Source organism: Gymnoscopelus braueri (assembly GCF_963280865.1).
Source record: "Gymnoscopelus braueri genome assembly, chromosome: 11".
NCBI classification, from domain to species: domain Eukaryota; kingdom Metazoa; phylum Chordata; class Actinopteri; order Myctophiformes; family Myctophidae; genus Gymnoscopelus; species Gymnoscopelus braueri.
The window spans coordinates 5,805,171-5,819,323 of NC_137613.1; the positions used below are offsets into that span (position 1 = coordinate 5,805,171).

Here is a 14,153-nt window from a genome sequence, read left to right on the forward strand (position 1 = left end):
GCGAACGCGCATCTACGCAGCACACATGTGTCGTTGTTTATGTCATCAGATGGTTTTAATTTGAAGGTTTAACAGGATGTTCAATGTGTTTTTGTGAGTTAAGATATCTGACCAGCATGCTCCATGCAGTTGTGCTGTGTTAAGTTACACAAGTGACGTTGTTTGGGCGGAAACGGTGCTCTCTGATTTTCACAATAAAATGCTACCCGCCCGCGATTAGTTCAGCACCGCCCGTCCCCGTGATCTTATCAAAGTAAAATTTTCACCCGTTTTCAACCGTCAAACGCGGGTACCCGTCGGGTATCCGCGGGTACCTGGCCCGTTGCAGTACTCTGGCTTGCAGTGCATAGAAAGAACTCAAACCGGCATTATCGAACTGAAAATGACCATTTAAACTTTAAACTATATGTTGGCAGCCAGCATCTATACATTATGTTCTCTCTCTCTCTTCGTTTCCGTCTGTCTTAAATGTCAGCCAGGGAGACATGAAGAACACCAAAATGTTGCTAAACCTTCCTCCCCTTTGAGCCATAATGTACACCCCATCGTGATTCGTAACCAGCTCAGCGGCCTTGTGGTTAGAGTGCCCGAACCCTGACCTCCCAAGGTTGGGAGGTCAGGGTTCAATCCCCGGGCTGGGTCATAGGGCTTTCACCAACTAGTCGACTAGTCGACTTTATTTTGTAATTTGTTTTAATGCCATAGTAATGGCCCATCTTACTATTATTATTATCCTCCTGACTTTATTTTTTATCAAAAGGGGGTCAAAAGTATGCCCAATAAAAGCCTATTATTGGGCAATGGGGATCCTTGGAGACGCTGCTGTGGTGCTGTGCTTCTGTGCCAGAAGCGCTTCCCTTAACCCATTGATACCTGGAACGCTTCTGTGTCACTTTAGATGCCTTTGGCTATTCAAAAATAGCAGATATACAAGCTCATAGCGCGGCACCGAGTGCCGCGCTACGAGCTTGTAGATCTGCTATTTTTGAAAAATCGTGACAAAATATATATTTTTTTTTTTTCAAAAAGGATTTAGATTTTTTTTAAAGAATCGCCTCAGGTCTTAATGGGTTAAAACGCCATAAAAATAAGGGCAGGAGGATAATAATAATAGTAATATAGTAGTAGGATTTTTTTTTTTAATGTAAATTTCGACTAGTCGACTACTACGTGGTCAAATGAGTCGACTAGTAGAAATCATTAGTTGTGAATGCCCTACTGGGTCATACCAAAGATCAGTGGCGCGGGAAGGGGGGGGGCTATGGGGGCTGCAGCCCCCCTGGTGATGGGAGCAGCCCCCCTGGTGATGGGAAGAAAAAAAAAAGTTTTATTTTATTTTATTTTTTATAATATATATATATTTTATGGATCATAGCAGTCTGTTACGGTCATGGATGAACTTCAACCTGGTGTTTACACTGTCTTTCTGCCTTTTTGTGTGGGGAAAAACACAGAAAACCCCCAAAAAATCGCAAAAAAATCGCCGCGCGGGCGCGAGGAGTCCCCCCCGACGCACAGCCCCCCTAGGTATTAAGGACTTCCCGCGCGCCTGCCAAAGATTATAGAAATAGAACCCAATGGGCCTCCGCGCTTGGCACTCAGCATCAAGGGTTGGATTGGGGCTACAGTAAGTCCCTGTGATACGACTAGCATCATGTCCAGGGGATGTACTTGCACATCAAGCCGCCTCACACTACAGAAGCAGGAGATAGGCTCCTGCCCCTTACGGGCCACATCAAGGCTATTTACTACTGCTAATTTATCCCATCCTACGCCAGTGGCGCATGCGCTAGAAATAGCAGAGCTACAAGCTTACACCGTGTCAAGCCACAACGTGTTGCGAGCTTGTAGATCTGCTATTTCCAGCGCATGACATACAATGAAGTATATCAGGCTTAAACATTGTCTTTTTCTTTTCTTCTCTCTCTGTTTTTTTTTCTTCTGGTACCTCCTCATCTTCCTCCCGCCTTCCAGAGCAAGTATGACTTCACCTCGTGCCGGGGCGTGCTGTTCGTCTGCCTCATCGTCCTGGTGCTCTTCTCCATCCTCTGCATCTTCATCCGCCACAGGATCCTGCACATCGTCTACGCCTCGCTGGGAGCCCTGCTCTTCACCTGCGTAAGGCTCTACCTAACCCCTAACCCTTAACCCTAAACCCTTATCCTAAACCTAATCCTAAACCTAATTTAACCCTAACCCTAAACCCTAACCCTCGCTGGGAGCCCTGCTCTTCACCTGCGTAAGGCTCTACCTAACCCCTAACCCTAAACCCTTATCCTAAACCTAATCCTAAACCTAATTCAACCCTAACCCTAAACCCTAACCCTCGCTGGGAGCCCTGCTCTTCACCTGCGTAAGGCTCATCAACATGCTTTAGCCAAGTGTCTTCATGCACATGACAAACACTCTAAGAAGAGAATGGTACATTTTTGACATAATGTAAAGTTGCGACAAAAGCCTTTTTTTGCGTTAGCTTGAGGAGGAAAGGTTTCTGTAATTAAAGGAATTAATGCGACAAACGGTGACAGAGATATTTGGCCCAGCAAATGATTTAGTAAATAATTTACAATATGTGACTCACAGTCCCACATGTGGACAGTTAAATACACAAGGGCTTTGCTTTGATGAAACTGGGTAGGAGGAACGCATAGTTCTCTTTCCATTCTCTTTTGAATGTTCTGTTTTCACAGTCAATTCTCCTCTTATTGGATGAAAAACGTCTCTCTCATAAAAAACCCAACAAGAACTGTGTTTCACATGCCATAGACAATACACTGTTGCTCTCTGTATCTAAGAAGAGACCTTGAACAATGAAAGAGCTCTGTCTCTTTCTGACTGAAAGAGCTCCCTGAGTATGACTGTGTCCAGATAGAATGCTCTTTTTAAACATTTTGATAAACTAAATTTCGTATTTAATCCATTAAGACCTGGAACGCATCTATGTCACTTTAGATTTCTTTGGCTATTCAAAAATAGCAGATCTACAAGCTCATAGCGCGGCACCGAGTGCCGCGCTACGAGCTTGTAGATCTGCTATTTTTTTAAAAACGTGAAAAAATATTTTTTATATTTTTTTCAAAAAACTGTTAGGATTTCCATTTTTTAAAGAATTGCCTCAGGTCTTAATGGGTTAAGTGTCACATTCAAGGATGGAATTCACCAGCATTTCTATCTGCACCTGTAACGTTTGATTACACACGCTGCTCTGTCGGTATGCAGTTAAGCCACAAACAGCTTTGTTTATTACCTTTCATAGCAATATATGTTGCATTGTAAAGGTGGTCTGTCGCATGTTCCAGTTCCTAAATTAGCCATTGATTGTGTTCAGTGGTGGAAAAAGTACTCAAATGTTTTACTTAAGTAAAAGTATCAGCACTGCAATGTAGAAGTACTCTGTTACAAGTAAAAGGCCGGAATTCAAAATTTACTTGAGTAAAAGTACAAAAGTATTGGTATCAAAATATACTTAAAGTACCCAAAGTAAAAGTACTGAAATCTTTGAAAATAGCAGATCTACAAGCTCACAAGGTGTCGCGTGAGCTTGTAGATCGGCTATTTTCAAACAGCCTATGTATAAAATAGGACTAAAGTGGTTAATGAATGTTTTATAATATAATAATTTATATCTGCAAAGTAACTAGTTACTAAAGTTTTCAAATAATTGTAGTGGAGTAAAAGTACAATATTTGCCTCTGAGATGTAGTGGAGTAGAAGTAAAAGTATTGGAAACTGGAAATACTCTAGTAAAGAAAAAATACCTCAACATTGTACTTAAGTACAGTACTTAAGTAAATGTACTTAGTTACTTTACACCACTGATTGTGTTCTGTCACCTCATGGTTCTTGCCAAACCCTGGCCTATATTTTCGTGTATGTTCAGATTGTCCAATTCTTCCAGTATTTGACTTGTGACATTTGGATAGAAAGCGTACTACCATTCCTATCCATAGGATCCAATGTGTGGCTCTTGGCTGTTTTCAGTGTTGTACTACTGCATTGATATCGTCAAAGCATTTAACAGATAGATAAACCTTTTATTGATCCCGTGAGGGGAATTCAGTTGTCATAGCAGCATTATAACGGACTAGAAATGGGCATCGAGCACCCTGATGACTCATCTGTCTGGAAGAAACATTTGTGTGTGTGTGTGTGTGTGTGTGTGTGTGTGTGTGTGTGTGTGTGTGTGTGTGTGTGTGTGTGTGTGTGTGTGTGTGTGTGTGTGTGTGTGTGTGTGTGTGTGTGTGTGTGTGTGTGTGTGTGTGTGTGTGTGTGTGTGTGTGTACGCGCACGCGGTTTGACTCGGTTCCACAGATAAATATTGTGACAATAGTCAAACTACAAGCTCCCGAACCCCAATATGGGAACCACTGTTCTAGTCCAGGGGTTCCCAGACATTTCCATGCCAAGGACCCCCAAATAACCGTGGCCGTCCTTTTGCGAAATGGCTTGAACATAGTGAAAATAGCTGATCCCCGCTCTTAACAACACTTAATGTTTTTCCTCTCCTTTCCAATTGGCCCCCCTGGCGTCCGCTGGTGGCCCTCCTAAAAACCACGCTGGGCAAGACCTAGAAGGTTGAGTGTCTTAACCGGAAATACCAGAATTTGGCGGAAGTACCGCCCAAGGAAATGGCGTTGATGCTTTACAAATCTGTTCACGTTCTCCGTGAATGAAACGAGTGTTATCAGTTGGTCGAAAAACATAGTTTCCGGGGGAAATGCGTACGACGGATGTCCCGCCCCTATAGACACTCTCTGCTTCAGGTCGTGACCCGGCTCTTCTCTTTGCAGACGAGTGAGGCTGGGAACGAGGCTACCTGAAAACCTGTTGGGATCTAAAATCAGCCCCTGAACGCAGCTGTGGCACAAGAGAAGAAAATAGTCAGGGGTTCTAAAGACACACTTAACACACTGAAGGAAAGAGCTACGATGGCTGTTTGAATGAATGGGGTCAACGTGGGTTATATCTGACCCAGGTACACAGACAGACCAGCGGGGTCACTCCTTTGTGATTCGCTCACGGAAAGTCAGAGGATGTGGAGAGCCAGAGTTTAATAAGTTGCGGTACTTAAAAGAATATGATTATCAGAGGCACCATAACATAGAAACTAGCAAACTTTTCCAGACAATCTTTCCTGAGGGATCAACCGGAGAGGGAGGCTAAAGTGCAGCGTTTGATGGCGTCTCATGATTGGAGCCGTATTGCCCCGGTGTGGTCATGCTCTGACCAAGTAAGAGAGAGAGAGCTACATCAGCTTAAACCATCAAGACCGGGAACGCATCTGTGTTACCACTTTAACCATTATTTTATACTTTGGCTATTTTTGAAAAATCGTGACAATTTGTGCAAATCTTTGAATGTATATATTTTTTAAAGCGAACATTTTTAACTAAAATCTTTGCTTCGATGGGGGTCCCTGAAACAACATATTTTGAGATGGGGGTCCGTGGCCAAATGCATATCATTTTGGGGACCCATGACATTAAAAAAAAGAAATCTGTTGGGGCGCGCTCCCACCGCACTTTATTTTACCTCTGGGGCGGAATCTGCCAATGCTTTGTCAATGTTAATGCGTGGAACCGCCTGCTGCCTTGAGCACCATGGTGCTTCCTGAATCTTGGGACGGTCCGCCTTCAACTCACCCGATTGGACAGAGGGAGAAAATCGGCTCCTGCCTCCAGCAGTTTTATGCTTAGTCGCGGAGAGCAGATAAACGCAAGGTCTGCGCGACAAGCGGAAAAATCTGCTCTTGCGTGAATCCACGCATTTACATTGACAATGCATTGGCAGATTCTGCCCCAGAGGTAAAATAAAAGTGCGGTGGGAGCGCGCCCTTAGGATTTAAAAGACATTTGTAGAATCCCCAGAAGCAAAGATTTGAGTTAAAAATGTTTGCTTTAAAATATATATATATTCAAAGACTTGCACAAAATCTTCATGATTTTGAGCTTGTATATCTGCTATTTTTGAATAGCCAAAGTATAAGATAATGGTTAAATTGGTTAAAATCTAAAATGACATATTGTCCTGGTATTAATGGGTTAAATCCATGTGTGCTGGATCTTGGCAAAAAGATGGAAAAAGCCATTCATAGATTCTGAAACCGAGAGAGAATGCATGCTGACTGCCGTTGATACATGATGACAAATTTAAAACTAGTGTGACATCCGCTATTAAAAAAAAACCTAACCCTGACAGACTCTCCAGCTCTGTCTCTGCAGGGTTGAAATTCTAGCTACGGATGTTTTTGAAACGCTATTAGAACGAGAGGGGAAAAAAAAGCCGATGTCATGTCTATAGCAGGAGTGCACAGACAAAACCGATTATGTACAATTGTACATATATTATGTTCGATTTCTTTTGTTGGCAAACAGCCTCCAAAAAGGCCTTTGCTCGACTTACTGCTGTTAGAACAGGGCTGATGATACTTTGATGATGTAGAGCATTGGTTCTCAAAGTGGGGTCCGGGAACCCCCAGTGGTATTTGAGGGGGTTCCAGGGGGTCCCCAGCTAAATGATGGACAGGGACCAGTGGCGTGCACAGACATTTTGAGGGGCAGGTGCTCAAGTAAAAAAAAAAGGGCACCTTGCGCGGCGCGCGGAACCGCCAGCTGCCCTAGTAGTGTGAGAAGAAAATTGCAATGCACATTTTGGGGAATTGTTAATATATTAGAAGTTTTTAATCCAGAATTGATCGATGTCACCATGGGCTACATACTGTAAAATACAAGTGCCCTTTTTCCAAAAGGGCACTTCTGGTCAAGAGGGCAAAGGGCAGGTGCTCTAGCACCACCTAGAGTCTATCTGTGCACGTCCCTGACAGGGACCAAATGGACCCTTATGGGTCTGTAACTCTAACGGGTCCATTTGGTTCCATTTGTACACTCTCAGAGTTGAATTAACATTGATTTTACAATATGAATTGGGGTCCCAGAGACATATGCCATTAAATGGGGGTCCGTAGCCTAATGCATGTCAAACTGGGGGTCCTTGAAACTAAAATGGTTGAGAATCACTGCTAGAGAGCCGTAAAAATCTCCTATTATGGGGGTCCCTGGCATATCTTTTCAAATGGGGGTCCGCGGGCTAATAAGTGTCTATTTGGGGGTCCTTGGCACGAAAAAGTTTGAGAACCACTGATGCAGAGGGCCACTATATTTCCACACTCACTCCAGAGGGACACGATGCATATACTGTCGGGCAGACACCTCTTATCTCCGTATTTTAACTTTTTTTTCGTAATTTAATCCTGTACTTCGCCGTTCTATGTCACACAAAAGTAGCAAAAATAGCCGATCTACAAGCTCAAAACTGCGACGCGTTTTGAGCTTGTAGATCTGCTATTTTTGCTAATTTTGAATTTGAATCCTGACATTTTTTTTTTTACTATTTTTGAATTGGAATTCTGAAAAGTAACATTTTTGTTTAATTTCAAATGCATTTAGTTATACTTATGTTAACTTTATGAACTCAAATACAAATACATTGGACATAAAAAAGACATTATAATTGTAATACTAGTCATTAAGCTACTAATATAGTCTGAAGTAATCAAAGCGGGTCATGTTTGCATGTTTGGAATTGTAAACGGCTGAAATCAATATTATATCAGTAATCCGATATTAACCTGCGGGCCGCATTAAGTGATCGGTGGGGGGCCACATGCAGCCCCCGGGCCGCCAGTTGCCCATGTATGCGTTAGAAGGACACACAAGCGGCAAGATCATCTTGTTTTGTTGTTTTGACAGCATGTTGGTCCATTGTTGCACCGCAGATGTTGTCGCCACACTGCAGTGTGCATCAAACGGTGTTCTGATTTGAGCTAAAAAGCATTATTTTACACTATGGCAATTCATATTAAATTTTTTTAACTCAAATCTTTGCTTCTGGGGGTCCCTGGAACAACATATTTTGAGATGGGGGTCGGTGGCCAAATACATATCATTTTGGGGGTCCTTGACATGAAAAAGTTTGAGAACCACTGATATAGAAACATATGTTTTTCAAAAAACTGTTAGGATTTAGAAGACATTAAGTAGAATCGGCTTCAGGTCTTAATGGGTTATTTTCCCCAAGCCTCCAACATCCTTTTTTTCCCGTCAGCTGTAGTATTTCAGACATTAGTCTGCTGTGCTGAGCATCACATTCTGCTGGTGTAACAATGGCGTGAGGAGGCTGAGCAAAGGCCAAGCAGTGAATGGTTTCTGTGAGATCAGATCAGAGAGGGAGGTCACAACTTTCCTCAGCAGCAAGAAAGCACAAAAAGGCAGAAAAACACTTGACCTCAAATGCTGGAAGAGAAGTTAATAAGTTGAAGTCTGAGCGACATATTTCCAACACATGAATGACCTACATTTGTGGGCAGTGGTGGAAAAAAATCTATAATCTTTTTCACATTTTTTTAAGTAACAGTATCAATACTGCAATGTAGAAAATACTCTGTTACAAGTAAAAGTCTGGAATTCTAAATGTACTTGAGTAAAAAGGAGTACGAAAGTATTGGTATAAAAATATACTTAAAGTACCAAAAGTAGAAAGTACTCATTATGCTGAATGTCCCATTTCACAAGTTTTCAAATATTTAAAATGTATACAAATATTTTGAAAATGGCAGATCTACAAGCTCACAATGCTTGTAGATCGGCTATTTTCAAATGGCCGAAATGTATATACTGTAGGGCTGAAGTTGTTAATGTATGTTTTGTAATAATAATCAAAACTAATGTTTTCAATTAAATGGGGACTACAGAGACGAGACGGACGCACGCATTCCGAGTCAAAGTCAACTCTTCGTTTTTCTCATTGATTGACAGCAATGTCTCATTCATTATTATTATTATTATTACATTAACATTATCTATTATTCTGTGCCCTGACTTCACGGTCAATGCAAAGTTTGAGTCCTAATCCTCAAACCGTAAGGGATTTATTTCTGTTTTATTTTCTTTCACACTGATAAAGACCTTCCAAGGTAAAAAAAAATTGTCAGTCGCCTTATTTTAAGGCTTTTCCTCCATTTTACTGAGGATCGTCTGTTGTTTTTTATTCATCCGTGAGCAACACTGATTCTTTTAACCATTTTTTTAATAGGTTAACAAAAAATGTGTATGCCTTAATTGATTCAGTAGGCTGACAGGAAATTGGGAGAGATATGGGGAGTGACGAGCAGGAAAGGCTGTCGGGATCGGGATGCGAACCCGCGGCACGCCGTCAGGCTATACTGAGCCTAGGTGCGTGGACCGCTACGCCAGCGGCCCAGGCCTACTTTTAATATTTTTTTTGGGCGGCCGCCCCTATAAGTGGGGTTGGGACACCTCATTAGTATTAGTTTCCTGCATTGTGATTGGCTCATTAGTAGACCCCTAGCTGTACTGTGATTGGCTGAATCTATTCAGCACTGTGATTGGCTAGCGAGACACATGATGACATTAATAACCTATAAATAAGATTATGGACTTCCAAAAATCATTTTTTTTGGGAAGTGAGCTTCCATCACTATGATGACCACTGTGATGACCACACCGCCCACTTCACACTGGGTGTGATTTTTATATCTCCTGTGACCACCTGGTTGTTCTCTTTTCTCAGTCCTTAAAGGGATACTTCACTTTCACATAAAATAAACATTTAAAAAATATATTAAAAATAAATGAAAACAGTAATGGAAAAATCACAGCCCCCTCACGCATTAGAGTGTCCTACTAATGTGTGAGGGGGCCTTTATTTTGCCATAACTTTTTTTTAAATATTTATTTTTAATGTTTATTTTATGTGAAAGTGAAGTATCCCTTTAAACCGTAATGTTTGTCTGTTGATGACGTAGACTGTACCTCTCTCTTGCAAAAAGTCTGATTCCACGCTTGCTTTCTTTCTTTCTTTCTCTTTTCCTTCAGTTTTTGGCCGTGGACACCCAGCTGCTCCTGGGCAACAAGAAGCTCGCTCTGAGTCCAGAGGAGTACATCTTCGCCGCCCTCAACCTCTACACGGACATCATCAACATATTCCTCTACATCCTGGCCATCGTGGGGCGCTCTCGCGACTGAGGGCGCCCTCCTGACCAACCTCGGCAGACCCCGGAGGGAGAGAGACAGAGAAAACCTCTTTCTCCTCGTTGTTGAATGCTGAAGAAGTCTCCCCTCCTCTCCTCAAGGCTTTTTTCTTTTCGTTCTTAATTTCACTCCCCCCCCCCCTCACACCTTCATGTTCCTCTTTCATCACATAGTTCTGTTTGTTTTTATCTTTTTTTTAATAGTAGGTCGGTTGGGCCATGGAGGAAGAAAATCTAGTATCTGGTCAATGCAGCCGCGAGAAGGAAGGACACTGGTTTATTTATTTATCTAATGAAAACATTTTAATGACTTTTACTATCGCTCTTTTCCTTTCCCCTTTTTTATTTTTCATTGGGCCATTATCATCGACCATAGTGCTTGCTCTAAACCGCCCTCTTGGCTTCCTACTAACACAGATGACTCGTCGACAATACCCATCCATCTATCTATCGGCCTCCAGGTTTGACTGAGGCCGTAATAGCTGAGCCTCTCCCATCCTTTTCCTCTGTGTGCTTTGGCACTCTGCCTCGCCATGCAGCGTACGCTACGCTGCGGAGAGACTGAACCGAGAGAGAGAGAGAGAGAGAGAGAGAGAGAGAGAGGGAGAGAGAGAGAAAAGGGAGGGCACTCAGATGAGTGCAGTGCTGTGACGCAGAATGTCTGAATGGATAGAAGCCGTTAACTAGAACAATATCTCCTTAACCCACTAAGACCGGGAACGCGTCTGTGTGTCATTTTTTAAATTTCTTTGGGCTTTAAAAAAAATAGCAGATCTACAAGCTCATGGCGCGGCACCGAGTGCCGCGCTATGAGCTTGTAGATCTGCTATTTTTTTTTTAAATCGTGAAAATGTGTGCAAATCTTTTAATATGTATATTTTTTTTAAAGCGAACATTTGTCAAATGTTTTGTTCCAGGGACCACCCTCGGAAGCAATGATTTGAGTTCGAAATGTTTAAAAATATATATATGTCACAGGGAAATTGGCATTCCAGGGAAATTGAAAGGGGAGCGCTTGTTTTATAGGCGCGGGGCGGTGCTGCGAGGCGGGGCTTTGATGCGAGGACGACGACCACTACAACAACATAGCAACCAGGAAGCTACGCTAGGGGAACGCTGAGGAGCGCTGAAAATAAAATGGATAATATGAGAGAAATACTCAAGTAAAGTACGAATACCTCAAAATTGTACTTGAGTAAATCTACTTTGTTACTTTACACCACTAGTACAGGCCTCAGTGGCGCACTTCGATAATCATTGGACTCCCCACCCACTACCACTGGGAGCCTGGGTTTGACTCCCGCTTGGGACATTACTTTTTCAAACAACCGCGGACTACTTTTTTTTCGCTGATAAAGTATAGTTTTGGACCATGACGGAGACCTTGAGGCCGAGGAGTCGCGCCCGAGCGCCTCCAGGCGCGAGTGCCCGCGACGACCGGCCGATGGTCTGCTAGTCGACTTAAGCGCCGTCCGAGTTATGTACCGATAGGCACAGAATCGTAAATGATGTTGTGGGGACTGCGTTTGCCCCAAGTGCCACTCACTGCACTAACATAGCCCGCCAGGCCCGCCCCCCTTGTGCTTCAACTACATAAGAATAAGGCTGTTCGCGGGTGTGTGTGTGTGTGTGTGTGTGCGCATGCGTGTGTGCGTGCTCGTTTGTGCGCGTGTGCATGCGTGCGTGTGTGGTGTGGGGCTCATGTCTGGCTTGCATTGCCCTCTAGCGTTGATTCTACAGAATTGCCTGAGGGGCGGTGAAAACAAGCGTACCCCTTTCAATTTCCCTGGAATGCCAATTTCCCTGTAACATATATATTCAAAGATTTGCACACATTTCCAAGATTTTTCAAAAAATAGCAGATATACAAGCTCATAGCGCGGCACTCGGTGCCGCGCTATGAGCTTGTATATCTGCTATTTTTGAATAGCCAAAGAAATCTAAAATGGCAGAGAGACGCGTCCCCCGGATTGAATGCGTTAATCCCCCAGGTTTCCCTATCCTTCCCTCTCCTTGACTTGTCAATGTAAATTAACTCTGCATGACAAACTTTTGAACTAAAACACCACTAAAGACGTTTTCTTCAGAACCACCAGAGGGGGGGGTACCTTACCTTGTCCTAGCTTTGCTTGTACACATTGCTGTAAATAGTTGTGTGTTCCCGTATTACGATGCTAATAACATCCCTAAATCTCTGACCTCTAGGCATGCTAGAGCGAGCCATATGGGGGAGGAATAGCTCAGGCATTGCATCTTAGCTAGCCCAGTGCAAAGAGCAAACCTCTTTTTAATGGCATATAAAGAAAGCAAAGAAGAGTTTTGTTTTGGATGTATAAATGATCTCACACAAATATACACACACAGAGAATATATGGTCTCGGTATATATTCTTACTGGATATCTTTTATTAAAGAAGTCGGATTTGATTATTTGAAATTATGAATACCTGAGTGTCTTCAAAGTAGCATCCTTTTGGTATTTTATATTTAATTTTTCCTCTTTGTTTTTTTCCCCACTAACCCCACTTTGTCTGATCTTTTATGTATAGTGAACCTAAGTGCTGTTTTTTTTCTTTTCATCATAATGTGAAAAAAGTATTAATATTTCTCATCACTTTTATACCCAGCTGTTCAAAGTATCGCTAGTCGCTTGTAATTTTTAAAGAACTAATGTGAAGTGAAAGGGTACCGAGTTGAAGAATTTGCCAGTGATAAGTTATGAATCTATTTATTGAAGTTGCTGTAGAGTACCAGGGTTGCTTGGTTGTTATTGTAAGCTGAGGAAAAATGTTTTCAATTTATGTTACAGGTAGGACCGCTTGAAACATGGAGGATTAGCATGTCAGTACTTGAAATCTAAAAAAAATAAGTTTGGAAGGAATTGTTATTGAAGTCCATTTTGAAATCATCAAACGACTATTACACTCTACTGTGGTACCACACCAATTATTAAATTGATCTGTGCTCCATTATTAAGATAATACCATATTGTGCACGTTAAGTTGCACAACACAAATGGTATGTTTCAAAATGTATATCAAAACGTCTTTTAAACCGTGATTTCACTTTGTATTTTTCACCTGTTGCATGACTCATGTTTGCATGTGCTAACAATGCACACACGGCACACTTGATGTTTCTGTTTCAGAGAGACACGGTGTTAGAGGTATTGTTTTGACAACCCTTTTTTTAACTCTTGTGTTTGTATCTAACTAATGTGTATGTGTATATACAACTCCTAGTGGTTTGATGTGTATAGATAGTCATTTTGGGCTATGTTGGTCTGTTTGCACTGTATATTTGCATTAAATTAAAACTGGAATTGCATTCCTCTATACTGCTGTTCGCTTTTCATTAAAAGAGATACAATGTAAGAGTGGTGTCTCTTGTGTGTTTATTAACTGCTCAGGTCTTCGATATTGTTCTATACAACAAAGTAACATGTAATATTGTTCTAGGTTTAGGGTTATTTATTGGTGTTGATGTGAAAAGTACCCGACTGTAACAACACCGGCCATCAAGTTTCAAAGTATTCTGATAAATATCAGACAAATGAGGTACCTTATTTAAAATAATGAATTATTATGGCACTACATTTCACTCTAAAAAAAATACCTCTGCATTGCTATGCTTTGCACTTGTCACACTTGGAAAATAAAAAAGCACACTTTTTTGTTTGTTTGGAATGTTGCCCCAACTAGCTAGAAAATGTAAAATATGTTTTCATCTGATGTCAGCTTCATGAGACAGATTCTGATTTATTGATTCCTGCAGTATATATATGATACTCAATACAAACATTATTAAGCCATACTGTAATTGTTTATAATCTTGTATATTCTACCTTTATGATATCCAATACAAGCAGTATATACATCAATCAGTTAAACGGTTGACATTTATGTGTTCTTAGTCTTGTATATCAATTCAAGCAGTATAAAATAAACAAAGCAGAATCAGCTGTTTATATTTGTGTATACTATATTTATGATAATCAATATAAATAGGAAGCAATTATTTTAGGCATGTTCTAGGCAAAAAGGTTGGAACGTTTTTCGAAAATGGATCCATAAGCTCACAATGTATCAATTTATTGTGAGCTTGTA

The 14,153-nt window shown here is 41.5% G+C and overlaps 1 protein-coding gene across 1 annotated transcript in view; it reads left to right on the top strand.

Moving 5' to 3' along the window:
• Nucleotides 1-10,805, top strand: part of grinaa (glutamate receptor, ionotropic, N-methyl D-aspartate-associated protein 1a (glutamate binding)) — a 37,035-nt gene extending 26,230 nt beyond the window's left edge. Inside the window, exons 6-7 of the mRNA XM_080441936.1 lie at nt 1,975-2,118; nt 9,894-10,805. Coding sequence (XP_080298062.1) covers nt 1,975-2,118; nt 9,894-10,043 — 294 coding nt within the window. The 3' untranslated portion in view covers nt 10,044-10,805. The remainder of the gene's footprint in view (nt 1-1,974; nt 2,119-9,893) is intronic.
• Nucleotides 10,806-14,153: the final 3,348 nt, after the last annotated feature.